The following is a 17487-nucleotide window of genomic DNA, read 5'->3' as shown; positions in this document are numbered from 1 at the left end:
ACCCATTTGACTGTGAGTGTTGACACTACAGTCCCCCATTTTTTAATGAGAATGGGGTGAGACACAGTGTTGAAGCCCTTCCGAAAGTCCAGAAAGACTATGTCCACTGCTACCCCTGCATCTAAGGATTTGGTGAGCTGGTCGTAGAAGGCCAAAAGGTTGGTTTGACAGGACCTGCCTCTAATGAACCCGTGTTGGTTGTCCCTAAGCATAATCTCCTCTGCCCCAAGCATAATCTCCCTCTCCCAGATCTTCTGGTCTTTACCACCCCAACTCCTCCCTGTTCTGAGCAATCCCAGCTTTGGAATCTTTGTGGAGCTGAGTGTACTGCGTAGCATGCCTCTTACGTGATTTCCCTGAATCCAGCTTGTTCCTTCCCCGTGATAAGTAATTGAATCACGTCTTCTGTTAGAGGATCTAGAGAAGAATAGACAGGCTTTACTTGACTTAATTGTGCTATTTTTTTCCAGTAACATGAATTAAAAGGCCGAAGTTCAAAACTTAATCCACCTTTGTGAAAAATTATGTATGGTCAAACTTTGCTCTCAGATATGGAAGTACATCTCTCCTGTCTGTATTCAGTTCTGCCTGGTGGCAATTCTGTCTTCTTTTTATATGTGTCAGGGCTTTGTTTCTAAGTGGTATAACTTGGTCTGGCAGTTATGTACAATAATCAGTTCCTTTTAAGCACAGCCCCACATACACTGACAGGCATGGTTGGCTGTGACAAGTTCTCTATGTTCTTTGCTTTATTAGGCAAAGAGCATGTTAAAGTTGGCCAATTTTTTGCTTTTTAACAAAATAAAAATTTTAACAAAATTATTCTCTCCTTATGACTGCACAACAAAAAATGGTGAGTGACACATATGGGAACAGTATCAGTATCCTGGATTGTATGTGTAATTTAAGTAAAAAGTTGAGATTTTAGCAGTATTGTAATATACCTGAATGCTGAAGACTAAAAAAAAACCCCTAGATGTATGCAAGCTTGATGATACGCTAATTGTGTTACCACACAAATCCAAAAGTCCAGGGTTGCCTAACTTTAATAGCAGTAATTTTAAAACTTGCTTTGCAAGAAGGGATATTTTGAGCTTTGGGACTTGTATGTCATTGTTTGGTAAAATAAAGTTTTCTGTTTCATCTGGAATGTCTTATTGCTTTACTTGTATGATTGTTTTGTACTTATTTAATTGGGGGTTTTATACGTCAATTATTATGGAGTAATAAGCGGGTTTTAAAATTCCTTTATGTTACCTCAAAGTCTTATAGCATACTTCAATGCCTAATTAAGAGTTCACTTGATGCTATACGCCCTGCCTTGTCATTGGAGTCCTAGTTGCACTGGATCTGACACACTGCATTAAAGGGATTCCTCCTGGTATTACATGAAATCTTTGGACCTTTTTCCTTATTGATGTCCATTCCACAATTAGAGTTGTTTATGCACTAGTAATCTGCAACATTACTAATGTTTGGTGATCATGTAAGACAGTGGTGCTCAACCTTTTTCCCTAGTGGGCCAGATAGGCAGTGCCCTCTCTGTCTGTGAGCTGGATCTTGCTGATAGTTCCAGTCTGGAATGAAGGTCAGTGCAATGGGCACCACCCAACCACATGGAGGAGGCAGGGCTGGGGCAGGCAAGCAGCCCAGCCTCAACCCAGCCCCAGAGGGGAAGTGGGCATGGCATGGCCTGGCCTGGCCCTGTGGGGGAAAAAGGAAGCATGGCTTGGCCGATGGTGTGGTGTGGGGGAGGAGCATGATCCAGGCTCAGGCCAGCCCTGTAGGGAGAGGTGACATGGCCTGGCTCCATGGAGAAAAGGGGTATGGCTCGGCCCTGTTTTTTGGGGGGTTTTTTTTTTTGGGTGGGACATAGGGGATGAGACACATGGCCCGCCCCAAGCTAGCCCTATAGGTGTCTTAATTTTGAATAAACTGAATTTCATGAGTAAAAGAGAAATGAAGAAAATAATCTCCCGGAAGCTGTATAGGTATCAGAAACTGGTTCATGGAGATTCCACCAACTTTTTTTTTCTTTAGAACACTGGCAGAAAACACAACCTGTCTATGTGTTTACTTTGTTCATTCATTCATTATTTTGGGAAAAACAGGTTTAGATCTTAGCATGTGTTATAATTTCAGATTTAATGTTAAATATGCTTTTATTATTATTTTTTAAGAAAACGAAATGCAGTGGTGTTTTTTAATTACAAAGGGGGGGAGTGGGAACACTGGAAAATAAGGAATAAACAAAATATTATGTAGTTGCTCATCAGTTGGGTGCCATACATCTTGCAAACTAAACGAAGCAGGTTTCTGTGGAAAACATATTGTGATCATGTAATTAAAGTCTGCATTAAAGTATCACGAAAGGTAGCCAGATCAGGGCTGAGCTTTAATCTTGAATTTCCAAGTGCTTGACTTGGACCTGAATGTTCTGCTAATGAATTTGTTTTACATAATTGTATATACTACTGTTATATTTAGTGTTTTATGTCTAGAAAATGGTAATATATATAACACAAGAAATTGTGAATTAAATGTTATATACCCTGAATCTGGTAAAAACAAAGCAGAAAATGTTTGATCCTTAGGCCTTTTAAATCTAAAGTGATAGACAAGAACTATCAACACCCCCCCACAACTAACCCATCAGAATCCATGGATCCTACACATGCCTTTCCCGAAATGGGATATATCTGATGTAATACACCACAGGCCCTAGTGGTAACCGTGGAAGAAACTAGACAGATTGTGTGAACCAGAGTGAACTCTTGCGGGGGGGGGGGGGGGGGAGGACAGAGGTGTGAACGTATGCCAATAGGAGCACATTTTTTTTCACACAATAGCCTCCCCCACCCCTTCTTACCTAACTAGTATTGTGCTCAAGGGAAATTTACAAACCACTTTTAAAAGACAATCTTGGGAGCAAAAAATTACTGTCTGCCTGCATGCTAAGGAATGGCCTGTGTGAGCGGTCGGGTATTGGAATAGGCTACCTAAAGAAGTTGTGGGAATCTCTGTGCTTGGAAACTTTCAAAAGCAGTTTAGACAGACGCTTGGCTGAAATGATTTATGCAAGAATGATTGTGCTTTGAGCAGGGGGCTGGACTGCATGACCTTGTGAAGTCCCTTTCAACCATACTTTGCTATGATCCTGTAAGCCAAGGACTGAATGCTGATATTGACTGTCATACTATAATCTACTTGATTCCTAAAGTTCTTCCTTCACATTACAGTTGATTATGGCCCCCTTCCATTTTGATAGGTCTTTGATAGTTAACCTTCTTTTCTCTGCTAACTGTCTGTTACCTCTGGAGATTCTCTCTTCAAATTCACAGGCCAACATCATTTTTTAATCATCACTGCTTCTTCCTTTGGACCTGATGAATGCTGTGCATTTGAAAGCTTGTCTAACTATGCCATGCAGTTGGTTCAGTAAAAAATAAGATCCACAGAAATGTTTCCCTTCGCAAATATCACCCTGTGTCATTTTAATAACCATTTGGTGTTGTGTAATCCCTTCTGAAGGGTTTTATGAGCTGCATGCTGCTGAAAAGAGAAACAGTTTCTCCCCTTCAATAAATGAGGGTTAACAAATATAGTTTATAAAGTGCAGATTGTATTTTAAGTAAAATCTGTTAGTAACAATTTCAGAGATGATAACCACAGAAAGAAATCAATAATACAAGGTGTGAGAAATAAAGAAAACCCTAAAAAACCTGTGTACTTTTTTTCTGAAATCTTTCAAAGCACACACATACTTCTTTAAATCATAGGATCTTACCTTAATTATTCAGAACATGCTAGGCACCGGTGCACAGTGTAAAAGGCACAGTGCCTAGCATGCTATGAACCACATTCAGTCCCTTCTAAGGATAACTGGGCAATATTAACACTGTTACATGCACACATTTACAAAATCCACAGCATAAATCCAGAGATTTCCAAAATGAATCCCTATTGTCAAAAACAATCCAACCTGTTGCGGTCTTTTTGAGTTCTTTGCAATAGAATTGCTCTCATGTTTCCATAGCCAAGAAATTAGTGATAAAAAGTTAGGAGCTGACTGGGATTTTCTAAGGGTTGCCTCAAGTCTAACAGGGTTGAGAACCATTGAATTATGTCTACAGTTACAAGTTAATCATAGTAACCAGGCTGGTGTGGGGGTTTATCTGTTCTAGTGAGCCTGTCAATGAAGTTATGCAGGTGTACCAGTGATCCACAACCCGGCCCATGGGCTGGATTGGGCCTGTGATATCTGGGGCTGGCACTGTGTGGCAGGGGTCACTGGCAGCTTCCCTGGAGGCGTCACAGCAGGCAGCAGGAGGTCAGGGTTGGGCCTGCAGTGCCCCAGCCAGCAGTAGTGACTGGGGGCTGCCAGGAGGCAGGCTGGGTTCATCAGGACATTGGAGAGTCCAACAGAGCACTGAGAAGGTAGCAGAAGATTTGTAGGACCAGTGCCCAATAAGTTTGTTCTCCCCCCAGCCCCTTCAACCCACCCACCATTTCTCCAGGGCATCAAGTCGACCTGCCATAGGACTCCATGTTTAATCCTGACATCAGGCCAGTTGCATTCATTTCAGTGGGTGATTGAACTGTTATTTGGTCTGCCTTTAGGCTGAACTGTGTTAATTGTATCTGCATCTAGTGAAAGGAACTCTGGTATAGTAGTGATATTGGCAGAGACCCCCAGTGTAGACACTGCATGTGCAGAAAGAAGTTTTGCTATCAGGGTAACTACTCTTATTTCCCTGAATAACATAAGTTAAGCAGACAGAAACCCTCTTCTCTTGAGTGCTAACTACTACATGTTTAGGACGTTGCAAACTTTTGATTTTTTTTTTTTTTTTTAAGGTAAATCAGATAAATATGATTCCAGGGATGTGGAAAGATTGCAGCAAGATGATCTATTGGTTGAAAATTACTTGATTTGGCGACATGATGTTGTGGACGATACACTGAAGATGATTGATGAAAGCTTTCAGTGGAGGAAACAATATGCAGTTAATGGTAAGGTGTCATTTACTGTATAATCATATTGATACTATTTTGTCACTTTTTTACTAAGTGATAGCTAACATTATGTATAGTGTTGCATGTAGCCTATGTAGCTCTACATGTATAGTGTTGCATTAAGCCAAGGTAAGTGGAGCAAGAGTCCTTTAATCTGAAATTCACTTCCCTTCAATGGTTTACCAGAGTTAAGCTGTTAAGTTCTCCTCTCTTCCTGAATAGAGGCTAAACGTTTTATAGCCTCATTCAAACCAGAGTAGGAAAGTGATTAAAGTTTGTAAATTGGTTTTAACACCTCTGTTTTGCAATTAATTTACAAAATAGTCCATTTATGTCTATACCACTCATGCAGTTGCTTCTATAAAAGATATCAGCCACAAGAATTCTTGTCTTTCTCACATCCCCTGGACCATCACAGCAGCAGCATCACCTGAACACTGCAAAATAAACGTCAATTCTGAAGATTAATTTTCCTGTTCTATTTTAAAATTCTGTGTTTTCTAGTAATTTAAAATGGTGAAAACTGACTTTTAGCAACTTATTAAAATAACCCTTCCATTTACTTTGTAGATTTGACTGACTCTGTTCTTCCAAAATGGCTGTTTGACTCTGGTGCTCTTTACCTGCATGGATATGATAAAGAGGGCTACAAGTTATGTAAGTTTATCTAATTAAAGTTTTAAATTAAATACTACTCTGCCCTTTTTCTGACTGAAACTAGCTAAAATGTTTCAAAGAAAAGGAGCACTTACATATACTGGGTTCTACTTTTCAAGTGAATTTGAATGCTTGTTACAAAATAGATGCTTAACAAATGGTGAAATGAATTTTTCTAGTAACACCTATTTTGTTGATTCCAAGAACATTTTACTAGAAAAGAAAAAAAATTAAAGCAATCATGTTTTGTAGCTTAAAATTTGGCTTTGGATATTATGAACAAACACTACAATAGGAGAAGCTTATGATTAGGGATTTATCAATTTGCAGAGGCTGTCCCCTAATTTTGCAGGCAAAATGTGGGCCTGGGCAGCTACTCTGTGGGCAAAGTGCAGTAGGCTCCTCTTTTCCCCCCCTGGTGCCTCTGGCCGAGGTGACCTAGTGGGTTTGCCCCTCACTGGTGATTATGACAGACAGCTATCGAAGTCACAGTCCTGTCCCTTGCTGCTGATGTAGAAAGGCGGGGCCACATAGGCAGCCTTGCAGCCAATCAGCTGGGGAGGGAGGGGCGGCAGCCATCTTGCTGTCTGGTCCGCAAACAAGCAGCTTTTTCTCCCTCTGGGGAATCAGCACTTCTTATTTTCACTAAGTCCCCCCCCCCACCCATTTTGTTGTCTGGATTTCTCAGAGTCCATGAAATCATGAATTCAGTAGATTAATTTTTTGTTGTTTATTAAACTGTATTCTCTACCCCAAGCATTAATGCAGAACTGAAATATGGTGTTTCTTTTGTCTTAACTTATACAGCCATATTAAGCCTTATTTGCAGTTAACTTGTTCTCATCTGTAGCACCCATTTGAATTTCCACAGATGTATCATGGTTCCTATGCAATAACAGTATTACAGCTGTGAAATAGAAAGGTGGGTGTTTCAGGTTGAGTACCTAGTGACTTTAGTGGAAAAACAAAAGCCTTAAAGTTGCTTTTTGGAACTCAGTCCTAGTTCAGGAATTGAATTTCCACTGTTTAGTCACAGGAAGTGATTACTTTGTCTTACAGGAAACTGCAGTTGAAAACAAGTAAATAATTATTAAGTAGGACATTCTTTTAAATATAATGGAAAAGAAAATGAAAACAAAATGCATGACAAGTAATAACAGTTATTTTAGGTATCAGCTCTCCTCTGTTGCTCTGTGGAGAGCTTTCAGATGAAATAATACCTTTGAGAGTTGGTCTACCCCTGAGGGAACAAAAGTGTACCTTACTGCAAAATTAATGTTGAGTTATTTCTCAGTACACGGGCAAAATAATTTTATGTAAGGATACACAAATTGTTCATGGTATAACCTAAATCGTTTACAAATGGGCAAAACGGAGTAATTTAAATCTGTGAAATAGAAGGAAAATACTTCTATCAGTTATTCAAAATAAACCACTCAGAGTAATGTTGATACTGCCAAATCAGTTAATATTTATTTTATCTTTAAGTGTCAGTTAAATTCTGTCCTTTCTGTTTATCAAGGTGTAATTACATCTTTCTTCTCTAGAAAGGTATAGTCTCTGGGGTCTGGTAATCAGTGACCCATGGGTCAGTTCTGGCTCGCAGACCTAGGGGGCTTTGGCAGTGTTTGGCAGCAGGGGTCTTTGGATGCGCCATGCTTGGCAACAGCAGCCAAGTCTTAACGGTTGTTCCCTCCAGAGCCTGATCATTCCAGCCCACTGCTCCGAAAAGGTTGCCAATCACTGGTCTAAATAATGGGATGTTTAACAGAAGTAGTTAATGCCTTAAATTGCAATAGCACTTCAATATTGTAATGAAGTCATTACCAGAAAAATGTCACTTTGTTTCTTGAGAAATTTGACTGGAGAGGACTACTGGGTGCTAATTCAGAGCACTTTATATATAGCACCCGGTAGTCTTTGACTATAGAACCTTGCTAATCCTTTGATTCTCCCCTTGATTTATTGGTCCTTGGATCTAAAAATTGCTGTTTTGGGTACCTTTTGCAGTTTACAGGTTTAAATAATTTGGTGGCTTGGGGATTGTCTTCCTTTGCCATTTTGGCAGCCTGTCACCAATTGGAAGTAGGCAAACTTCCTGGGAATTGTTTTTAGCTTGAATTGTCTTTATTGTATAAGCAACTGAAATAATTATTTTGCAAACCATCTTCTGTAAAACAGAATATCCCTTACATTCAGTAAAAGGACAGGCACACTTGTCATGACCTAACATTATACAAATAATATAAAAAATATCAAGGGCTACCCAAATTAAATTTAGGAAGCAACACCTCCATTCAAGCCAAGTTTCAAGTTGGAAATTTCAGAAATATTGGTTGTTTACACAAGAAGAATGAACACACTGTGAAGGTTGGTAGTCCCACAGTCTGATGCCAGTACTATGACTATGGTTTTGGGCTTATAATTTCCATCCCTTCTCCCCTTTTGTACTGTTTGGGGTATTTTTTGGTTTAAAGCAACAGCAACAAAAGCAGACAATTTTGCCACTTCTGTTTGTAGAAACAGTTGCAGTAGATGAAAATGGATTTCTTAAGACAGTATACACTATTATATATTATATGCACATATATTAAATCAGTAATATGAATTTGCTATTTTGATGACAAATTGTTCAATCCTTTTATTTGTTTTCTTTGTAGTCTGGTTCAGGGTGAAGTATCATACAAAAGATCCTAAAGTGCTGTCTGAGAAAAAGAAGTTTGTAGCATTTTGGTTAGAGCATTATAACAGAAGAGACCATGGAAAGCCCTTAACAGTTGTATTTGACATGGCAGAAACTGGAATCAGTCAAATAGTAAGCATTTAAATTAATAATTTCTGTCTAGACTAATCCGATTTTATGAATCACAGTTGATCTTTATTATGCACAAAGAACCCCAGAGTCAAAACATCTCTCCCCCACTAGCTCTCTACTCACAACTACTATAATCTCTCCAATTGCTCCATACCTTTTATTTTATTCCGTTTTCAACATCTTGTATTCTTGATTTGCTGTAGATTTTTGGCAGTGAATGACTACATCTTAGAGGTTGCTGGGGAAAGGACTGGCTGGGGTTTCTAGTACTGCAGAAGTCATGGGAGGTGGTCTGTAGGGCATCCAGGAGCAACTTTGACTTCTGATACTGTCGTCTTTCTCTTTTTAGCCTGAGCTGTGTTATTTGAACTATTGGAAAGAGGGGGAGGGAATATTGTCCCAATGTAACTCTACAGCAACTGTGTCCTGCTACCCTAACCTGATGCATGTCTGTGCATGAAGAAATAGCTTTAATTATTTTGTTAAAATGATTACCAAAGAAATAGTTTAATAATTGATGTTTAAATCTGTTAGTAAACTTATTGGTGGCACGTAGAGAGGAACAAGACCTTTTCTTTTTTTCTTACTCCTTTAGGATGTATAAAATCATGAATGGTTTTTAAAAAGACAGTTCTTTCTTTAATGGATACATGAAAAAAAAAAAGCTGAAGATCACCTGTGACAAAAATAATTGAAAGCTCATGCATTTTCTCATTTTGTAAGTTGGTAGTTCATTTAGTGTTAAAAATTCTAATGTTTATTTGGTTACCTTAAATTGGACATAGATAAACTAAAAATTGAAATGTATACATGAGATGCTGCTAAATCCCTTAAATGTCCCGAATAGTTTAAAAGGTTTGATTTTAAATTGATACTGCAAAGTATTGCAAGTTACTCCAGAATTTTCTTGCATTTCCTGTATGTTCAGCGTTTTTTTACTTTTTACTACTGTGCACATAGTGTCCTAAAGCAGTCTTTGATAGAGATTCAGAAATGCATGAAAAGAAAACTCTCATACATGTCTGCTGATCAGAGTACATCTGAGAATATAATTGTTTACTACCAGTCACTCATACTTTACCATATGTTTGATATAGTCTTAGATGACAGGACATTGGGTATACTCTGCATTTTTATGTATTATTTCAAAGTACATTTAAAGTAACTTATGTTTTTGCATTATGCAAAATAAAGCATCTAAAAACCAACGTTAACATCTAGTGCAGCTTCCTATGATGGGTCACTATGTTGATAATGGAGTAGTATATCCTTGTCTTACCGTACTGTACCATTCTGTAATTCAAGCCATTTTTTCCCCTATCAAAAGTCAGAGTAAAAAGATGGACTTTATAGTGCATCTAGAACTTAGCAGCTTAACTCTGGTAAACCATTGAAGGGAAGTGAATTTCAGATTAAAGGACTCTTGCTCGATTGCTCAATACCAGCAGGTTCTCCTGTCTAAAGAGAGAAGACTAGGTTAGCGGTTCCCAATCTGCGGTACGTGTACCACCAGCGGTACACAGGCAACCTTTCAGTGGTATGTGTTAACAGATTTATTATAATTACTTTATATGACAAAAATTTGCTCATGGTACTTAAGGTTGTATCATTTTAAATTGGCAGTATGCAGTCTATCAGAGTTTGGGAACTGTTGCTTTAGATCAAATGTCTCTGCTGCTCATGAATGGAGTAAATAGAGAGGAAATCACAGAAAACAAGATTCCAAAGGCAGAAATGATTGCAGTGTGGTAAATATACTGAAGAAACTATTATGCTTATATATAGGACAGATGGAGGAAAAGATAGTGTAGCCATATCTGCTGTTTAGGTACCTAGGAACAGCTGTGATCCTATATCGCTTCTGAACTGTTGGCCTATGTCTGTCTCACTTCTTCAGTCAATGGTAATAGTAAAATCCATGTCTATTTTTTCTAGATTCTTCTCCAACCTACCAATGTTCTTTAACACTCACTGACGCTTAACCCAAACAATTTCATCTAAGCCCTGATCTTAAAACACTGAGACTCCTACCCTGTACTCAAAGGAAGAAACTATTAGCTGGAAAAATGCTGTTGGGTGTTCAATGATGCTGTCGTTTTGAAGACAGCACAATAGAAAAAGCATGACAGTATATTTCAGTTCCATACTCTGATATTCCAAAAAAAGGCTTTGTCAAAAGAAAGTGAAATATAAAAAGTAGGGGTTTCCTCTGTATTGAGTGAGCACCACTATTTTCTTTAGGTTTTTGTCTCATAAGTATAGCATTAAAAGAGGGACTGTTTTTAGGTAGCTGTCTAAATATTTCAGTTTGAAATTATTCCAAAAAACAGTTTGAACAAAACGATTAATGTGGAATGTTTTCAAAGTTAGTGAGACATTAGGATACTTGTATGTTTCTAAATGCAGTATTTTATATTCTGGGGATTTAGAAATAAGTGTTGAAATGTATTTCAGACCAGTAGGTTTTACATCTGTTTGGGGAGTTATTGATAAATGTATTGTAGTCATAAATTAGCTCAACACAGGGATCGGAGCAGTTTCCCAGGCAACCCACAGTAGTAACCTTCACAAAATAAATTAATCCATCTTTCTAGGTTTCAAAAAAAATCACTTAACAAAGCACAGTTTTGATATTTCTATAACAGTCAATTCTTTTGACTTGTTGATTCCATTTTGTGCAAAGTATATTTTACCCCCTGTTGTTTTAATGTGTGCCTCTTCCTATTTTTAGGTCCTGTTTTAGCAGCCTTTTCCAATTTGGTGAACTGCATTAGTACATGTTTAAATACCACAGAAGTGAAGTCGTTGGTATTTAGGAATAAGTGCTTTGTTCAACCAGTGGAATTAAATATGTGCTTAAATCCTATCTTGAACATTTTTTTGCAGTCTAGTTATGATCTAGAACTTAGTATCATGTTCTTCATTTTAATGAAAAATGCTCTCTGTTTCAAGATGGACTTGAATGTCATCAAAAGCTTTTTTTTTCATTATTAAAAGTTTTTTTGTGTATTACTTGTAAATCTTGTCTACTTAAATTACTTTTGCCAAAGTGATTTGTTATAAGTTAAATTTCTTTGAAAGTTTATATTCTACTGTTTCATATGCATATGTTTGCGATTTGATTTAATAATGTCTGTTTGAACTGCATGTACGTATTGTGCCCTTGGATTCCTATACTGAGGCTGTGTAGGGCAGTGCGCAGCTGACAACCACTCATTTCCTTCTTGGCTCTGCACTTTTGAAACTGAGCGCCTCCGTCTGTTTCTCTATGGACCCCTTTTTGAGGGCCCAGCAGATCTTTATGATGACTGCCAGGCTAAGCAAAATCTTTGTGTGTGTGTAGGAAGGTGCACATGGTGCATATAATGGAGCTGTGTACAGCCTCTTCCCTCCACCCCCGGTATGATACAGGTCTGACTGACTTCCTTGAGGCAGCAGCCTGCTATGTTGAGAAGTGTTTCTGTGATTTCAGATTCATTTTGCTGCAGGCAAAGCCAGAGTCTTCTAACCAAGGCTCTAATAATCATTGCATTGTTACTTTTTTCCCCCCCGCAGGTGGGGGGACAAGGGCACACCCACAGCACCATCAAAGTCAAGGCAAATGTATTTGCAAAGAGACCTTTTCATACATGAATTCAGGTCCACAAGGCAAGATTTGAGTTCTTCTCTCTGATACAAGGAAGGACTGTTTGTCCAACTTGTCAGCTTGCTTGATCTAAAGCAAACAGGACCACCATTACTCACTTGAGTAAAGAAGCAGTTAGATTGTGGAATCGATGCATTCATAAACAAACCTCACAGCAGTTTAACTTCCTGGGTATATAGAAGTATGGTGGACAGTTTGAACAATTAAGATTTTTGTCATTGCAATTTTCTGATAATAAAAGCATCAGTCCAGTAGAGCTGTTTGCAAGCTTTCATATTCCAGAGTTGGCAGGCACAAGGTCCCTTTCAAATGCATTCATTTGATTGGTCCCATTTAGTGGTGTATGCTTATGCACTGATGTCACTGTGCTCAGGGATACTCCATAAAATTGGCCAAGATGCCATTTAAATCATTACAATATTTGCCCTTTCTCAAGGAGTCCTGGTAATTCAAAACAGATGCAGTTATTGAGATGTCTTCTGAAACAGACATCAATACTAATTCCAAACTTGAAAACATCAGATGTTGATGTTTCTTTGGATGGATGCCAGAAGCCAGGTTGTTGTATTTGTCAGATATATTGAATATGCCAGCCAATGATAAGAACAATTCTATCAGATTTTGGTGGTTAAATGGAAGAGATTTTTAGTTTTGTGAGCATAGATTTTTGCCAGACAGATACAGATACCCTTATGTTTTCTGGTGTCCCTAAAAGACTTCTAGACATTTGTTAGCTTTTATTTTAAACAATTAATCATTAATCTTATTCTTACCATTTTATAAAGCTGTAAACCTCCTTTTATAATAGCAATTACCTTTTCTGGAAAAATATGAATGAGAAGTCATGGCAGATCCTCCATCCATGGTTTTCCACTCTGATAAAATATATCTTCTGGAGATTTGTAATCCAAAAGAGAAATTCTGTAAAATCCCTTCTTCATTGGGGCCCGCCTATAACTGAATTCTGCACTGGGAAAAGGAACTGTGTGGTGTTGATCTTATATGGTCTCTTACACCCTTATTAAAGGAGTATGAGAACTCTCGGCTTAAGTAGGTATTGCCTACCAAAATTTTACGGTCTTGAGTGAGTGTACACCAAGAGTGAAATATATTATGGGGGTAACACCCCTATAAAATAATTGGAATTCTTTCAGACGAGTAGCTTTTCCTTTCCTTTTCTTCATCTTTCTTACTTGAAAAGTAAATTCTAAGGTCTGCTTGTAGTTATAATTTTTGTCTAATATAAGACCTTTTCAATCTTTGTATTTTTACAAAGATACTCATGATTGGGGTTTTATTGGGTTTCCCCGACCCCTTATTTAATCTTGGTATATCAGTGTTGTGGCTCCCTGGTTGAGAATCACTTGTAACTCGTAAGAAGAGCTTTATAGTTTTTTTTTCATTTAGTAATAGAGGTTTATTTCTACTGTACAGACCACAATATGGAGTCTTAAAGAAAAGCTCCTGAGTTTTGAACTGCCTTAGTTCAGCAGAAAACTAACGTATGTGCTTAATTTGTACACTGAAAGTAGTTTTAAAACTTAAACACACTTGTTAAATCTTCAAAGGTTTGTGGCCATCACATTACACTGGGATTTAGAATCTTTGTAACTTAATATATATACCCAGGCTTTATAATTTTCATTGTGATTTAATGAGTTAATCTATGTCCATTTTTTTAATTGCAAAATTAGTCATTTTAAAGATGTCTGCTTTATGATTCAAACTCCATTTGTTATTTGTGTTTGTTTCAGGATTTGGACTTTGTTCGATTCATCATCAGCTGTTTTCAAGATTATTATCCTAATTTTCTCAGTAAGTTGCATGTCTTAGATAAATTTCACTTTGAATAAATTTACAACTGATGGAGAGCCTTATCCCCTAAAAATTTGCAAATATTTTCTTAAGGATGTTGACTTGTCTCTGACTTGGTGTTGTGAAGGCTGGCACATTTATGTGCAAAATGTCTTCACCAGGTTTTCATACTAGTGGAAATACCCAGAATTTTAATTCTGAATATAATTTTTGTTTACAGTTCACTTGTAACGTGTTGATTTGTTTTAAAAATAGGGGGTTTAAAGCATGGGTTTGGAAACATGAGTGATTTTGAGTACTTTCAACTTTAGAGAGAAATTATAAGAGTTGAGACATTTCAGTACAGATGTTCCCTGTACTTTTCTTCTATAGTTGTAGGGTTTGGCCAAATCCTTACACAATTGGTGCTTTTTTAGCAACCTCGTAATAAAGGCCAAAGACTGACTGGAAGTGGGGACTTGAATCTTTTGGGTAAGAGGTTGTCCTTCCAAAACAGACTTGAGTGAGGAATTTTAATGTTTCTTTTGAAGAAAGCTTGAACACTTGTCTGTGACATGTTAACCTTTTATGCTTGCAGACCATCTGGAGAGACTCAAGTTTTGTTTCTTTTTGTACATTTTAGGTTCATTTAAATGAAACATCACAAACACTTTTTTTAAATGTTAGTAGTTTCTTTGTTAAGTTATAAAAGTAATTGATTTTTTTTCAGTTTGGCAGCTGACATTTTTGAGGGATCAAACACACAAGATGGAATCTTTTTTTGCTTGATTGAAAAAAACCTTGTTTTGGGGTCAGATAATGCATTATGATCAGATTTTATAAGCAGTGTTTTGGGGGATTTTAAATGAAAGCAAAGTGAAATATAATACCACAGACTAGGTTCACAAAGGTGCTTAGACATCATTTGTGCAACTCAGGGCTAACTGCCTGGGGTCCATACTAGCAAGGACTGCACCTGCACTGCTGGGGGCTATGGCTCTGCCCACACTGTGCTTTGCCCCCTTACTGCTGCTGTGTGCACCACCTGCTGAACTGCCTGGGCATCTGTATGCTGCCCCCTGTGCTTTTGCTGTACTGGCCTTCCTAGTTGTAAACTTCCCAGTAGTATCCTACCATACAGGCACCCTGGGCTGCAGGTTTCCCACAGCACTGATAGTTGAGTTGTGTTGTACTCTGCTGCCCGCTGGAGCAGTGACAGAGGGTAGAAGGCAGAGTTGGAGGGAGGGGGAATCTGGATCCCCCAGCTGCTACAGCAGCTGGAACAATGTTGGGAGCAGCAGCCGGATAGAAGCCTGGAGAGGTAGGCAGTGCAATATAACCCCTCACAGGCTCCTAGTTAGACACCCTGATTCAGTTGAAGAGGTGTTTTATAATCCTTCTTATATACCCAATACTTAGGGCAATCACCTGCAGTGTAAAAGAACAGGCTCATGAATTCCCTTTCCGCCAGATGTAGAGTATTGACCTCACACCTTCCACATTCTGAGGAGAGTCTCCGTAACTACTAAACTACAATTCTTGTATAAGGTGTGTTGGGGGAGGTGTCTGTCTGTTCCATTTTAAAGCTGTTCCCCTTGATATAAATACTTCAGTATAATTGGGCCACAGGGATTGACTGCGTAGCCTGGCATAAGAACTTTATGGGTAGGTGTCTCAGTCTTTCCTGTTTGGACAGGTTCCATTTTTAATACAGTAATTTAAATCTTCATTGGAAGAGGAACTGGAACCCAAGTCTACTGATGAGTCTTCTAACTACAAACCCTGATGAATTTCCTAACTACAAAGTCATTTCTTGTACTTTCCTGTGGTGTGAATACTTGAACATTGAGACAGCTTGTGATACCTTGTGATCTAGTTTCAAGTCAGTACTCCAGACCTGGCACAGAGGGGATTTGAACCACTTCTCAAATGAGTTTATGAGCAGTTCTGTTACAGGGCTCAGGCAGGTCACCAAGACCTCTTCCTCCTCACTAAAAAAAATTCACACGGTTTGTTGCCACAGTGAACTGTTTTGTTATTTCTGGAGAAGGAACTTTTTGGTCAAGCTATTTACTGAATTCACAGATAGTTTTGGTTGCTCCAGTTCCACATTTCTAAGTCAAGAATTTTCTTGAAAAAATGACCAGTTCTTTTGATATGAGCATTTTAGTCTTAAAACATCATACTTTTCTGTGTGCTAAAGAAATGAACATTTACTTTCTCATTAAGATCAGAAAATAATAAAGCTATTGCTTTTTGGTTATTGAACCGAATAATTATGGTGAACTTTCTGTACACAAAATATTGGTAGTCATTTTCATATGCTGTAGTTATTTTCATACACCAAAACAAAATAGTGTAATTTCATATAGCTTCCAGTCAGCTTCCAAATTGTCTCTATTCAACTTAACATACTTATTTTTATATATATCTATTAATATTTTTACAAATGGGAGGGGGGGAGCTATTATTTTCCCCAAAAGCATAGAAATTGCTTTTTCAGATGAGCATTTTGATTTTAATAATACTCTACACCCTTTTTGTCCCTTTCATTGTTCTTGAAAAGTGTAACGCCTCTAGTTCTAAGTCTCTGCCTCTCTTGTTTTGATTTCAGCAAAGATAGTGATTTTTGAAATGCCATGGATAATGAATGGTAAGTCCAAGTATATTAGCAATATAAGTTTATATGGATTGTTTTTTAAATTTGACAATTTTTATTGTTTCAAATAAGTACTTTTCTTTTCTTTTTGTTTTATACATTTTTGCTTTTCTTTGTAGATCAAATTCTACTTTTACTTAAATACATACTACTTCAAATTTGTCAGTTACTAAATTATGACAGTTTTTCCTGGCACTTTTTTTTACTATGACTCAAGGATTTTATAGCAAGCCTTCAAAATAAAAGCCAGGGCTTTCATTCACCTTTAACTAAGCAACCTTTAATAAATAGACCAGTTCAAGACCTCCACTTACTCATTCTCTCATACTCAGGATCTGCTCTGCTTCCATGATTGCTAGGCTTAGCCAATACCTGTCCAGCACACATGACATGAACACTGATATTGCCATATGCTTCTATATTGAGGCAGGTGGGGGTCTGTATGTGTGTTCATAAATTATCCTAGCCAACACACTTGGAAGATAGACAGGTTATTCTCCTATTAGGTTGTCAGGAATATATATATAAAGTCATAAAAAGGACCTTTTTCCTATATATGCATTTTATTTTCTTTGAAATTACTGTAACATTTGGAAGCACTGAACAGCTGTCATTAAGCAAAATTAATGTAACATACCAATACATTTATGTAGCTGTCATTAAGAATAACAGACTGCCCAGAGACAAAAATATGCTCACATTCCTCTCATTTTTTTCAAAACTCTCGCTCTAGTCTGCCCAAAGTGCAGAAAGCTTGACCTGTTACCTCTTTGAGAGGCTATTGAGGCCTTGGTAAGGCTATAAGACACCAAGTCAGTGACTGAGTATACCTAGTTTGTTTTTACAGAAGGTCTTAGAGGATTACCAATGTGTATTCAGGGGAAGTTTGCTAATGGACAT

General features: G+C 37.8%; 1 protein-coding gene across 1 annotated transcript in view; it reads left to right on the top strand.

Annotated features, from left to right (window-relative positions):
- MOSPD2 (motile sperm domain containing 2) overlaps window positions 1–17487 on the top strand; it is a 42577-nt gene that overhangs the window by 6737 nt on the left and 18353 nt on the right. The window contains exons 3-7 of the mRNA XM_019529296.1: window positions 4858–5013; window positions 5587–5673; window positions 8334–8488; window positions 13889–13949; window positions 16543–16581. Coding sequence (XP_019384841.1) covers window positions 4858–5013; window positions 5587–5673; window positions 8334–8488; window positions 13889–13949; window positions 16543–16581 — 498 coding nt within the window. The remainder of the gene's footprint in view (window positions 1–4857; window positions 5014–5586; window positions 5674–8333; window positions 8489–13888; window positions 13950–16542; window positions 16582–17487) is intronic.

This window comes from Crocodylus porosus, unplaced genomic scaffold, assembly GCF_001723895.1.
Source record: "Crocodylus porosus isolate Cpor-Errol unplaced genomic scaffold, CroPor_comp1, whole genome shotgun sequence".
Lineage (NCBI taxonomy): Eukaryota > Metazoa > Chordata > Crocodylia > Crocodylidae > Crocodylus > Crocodylus porosus.
The sequence above is the reverse complement of the archived record's forward strand: the minus strand, read 5'-3'. Positions and strand labels throughout refer to the sequence as shown.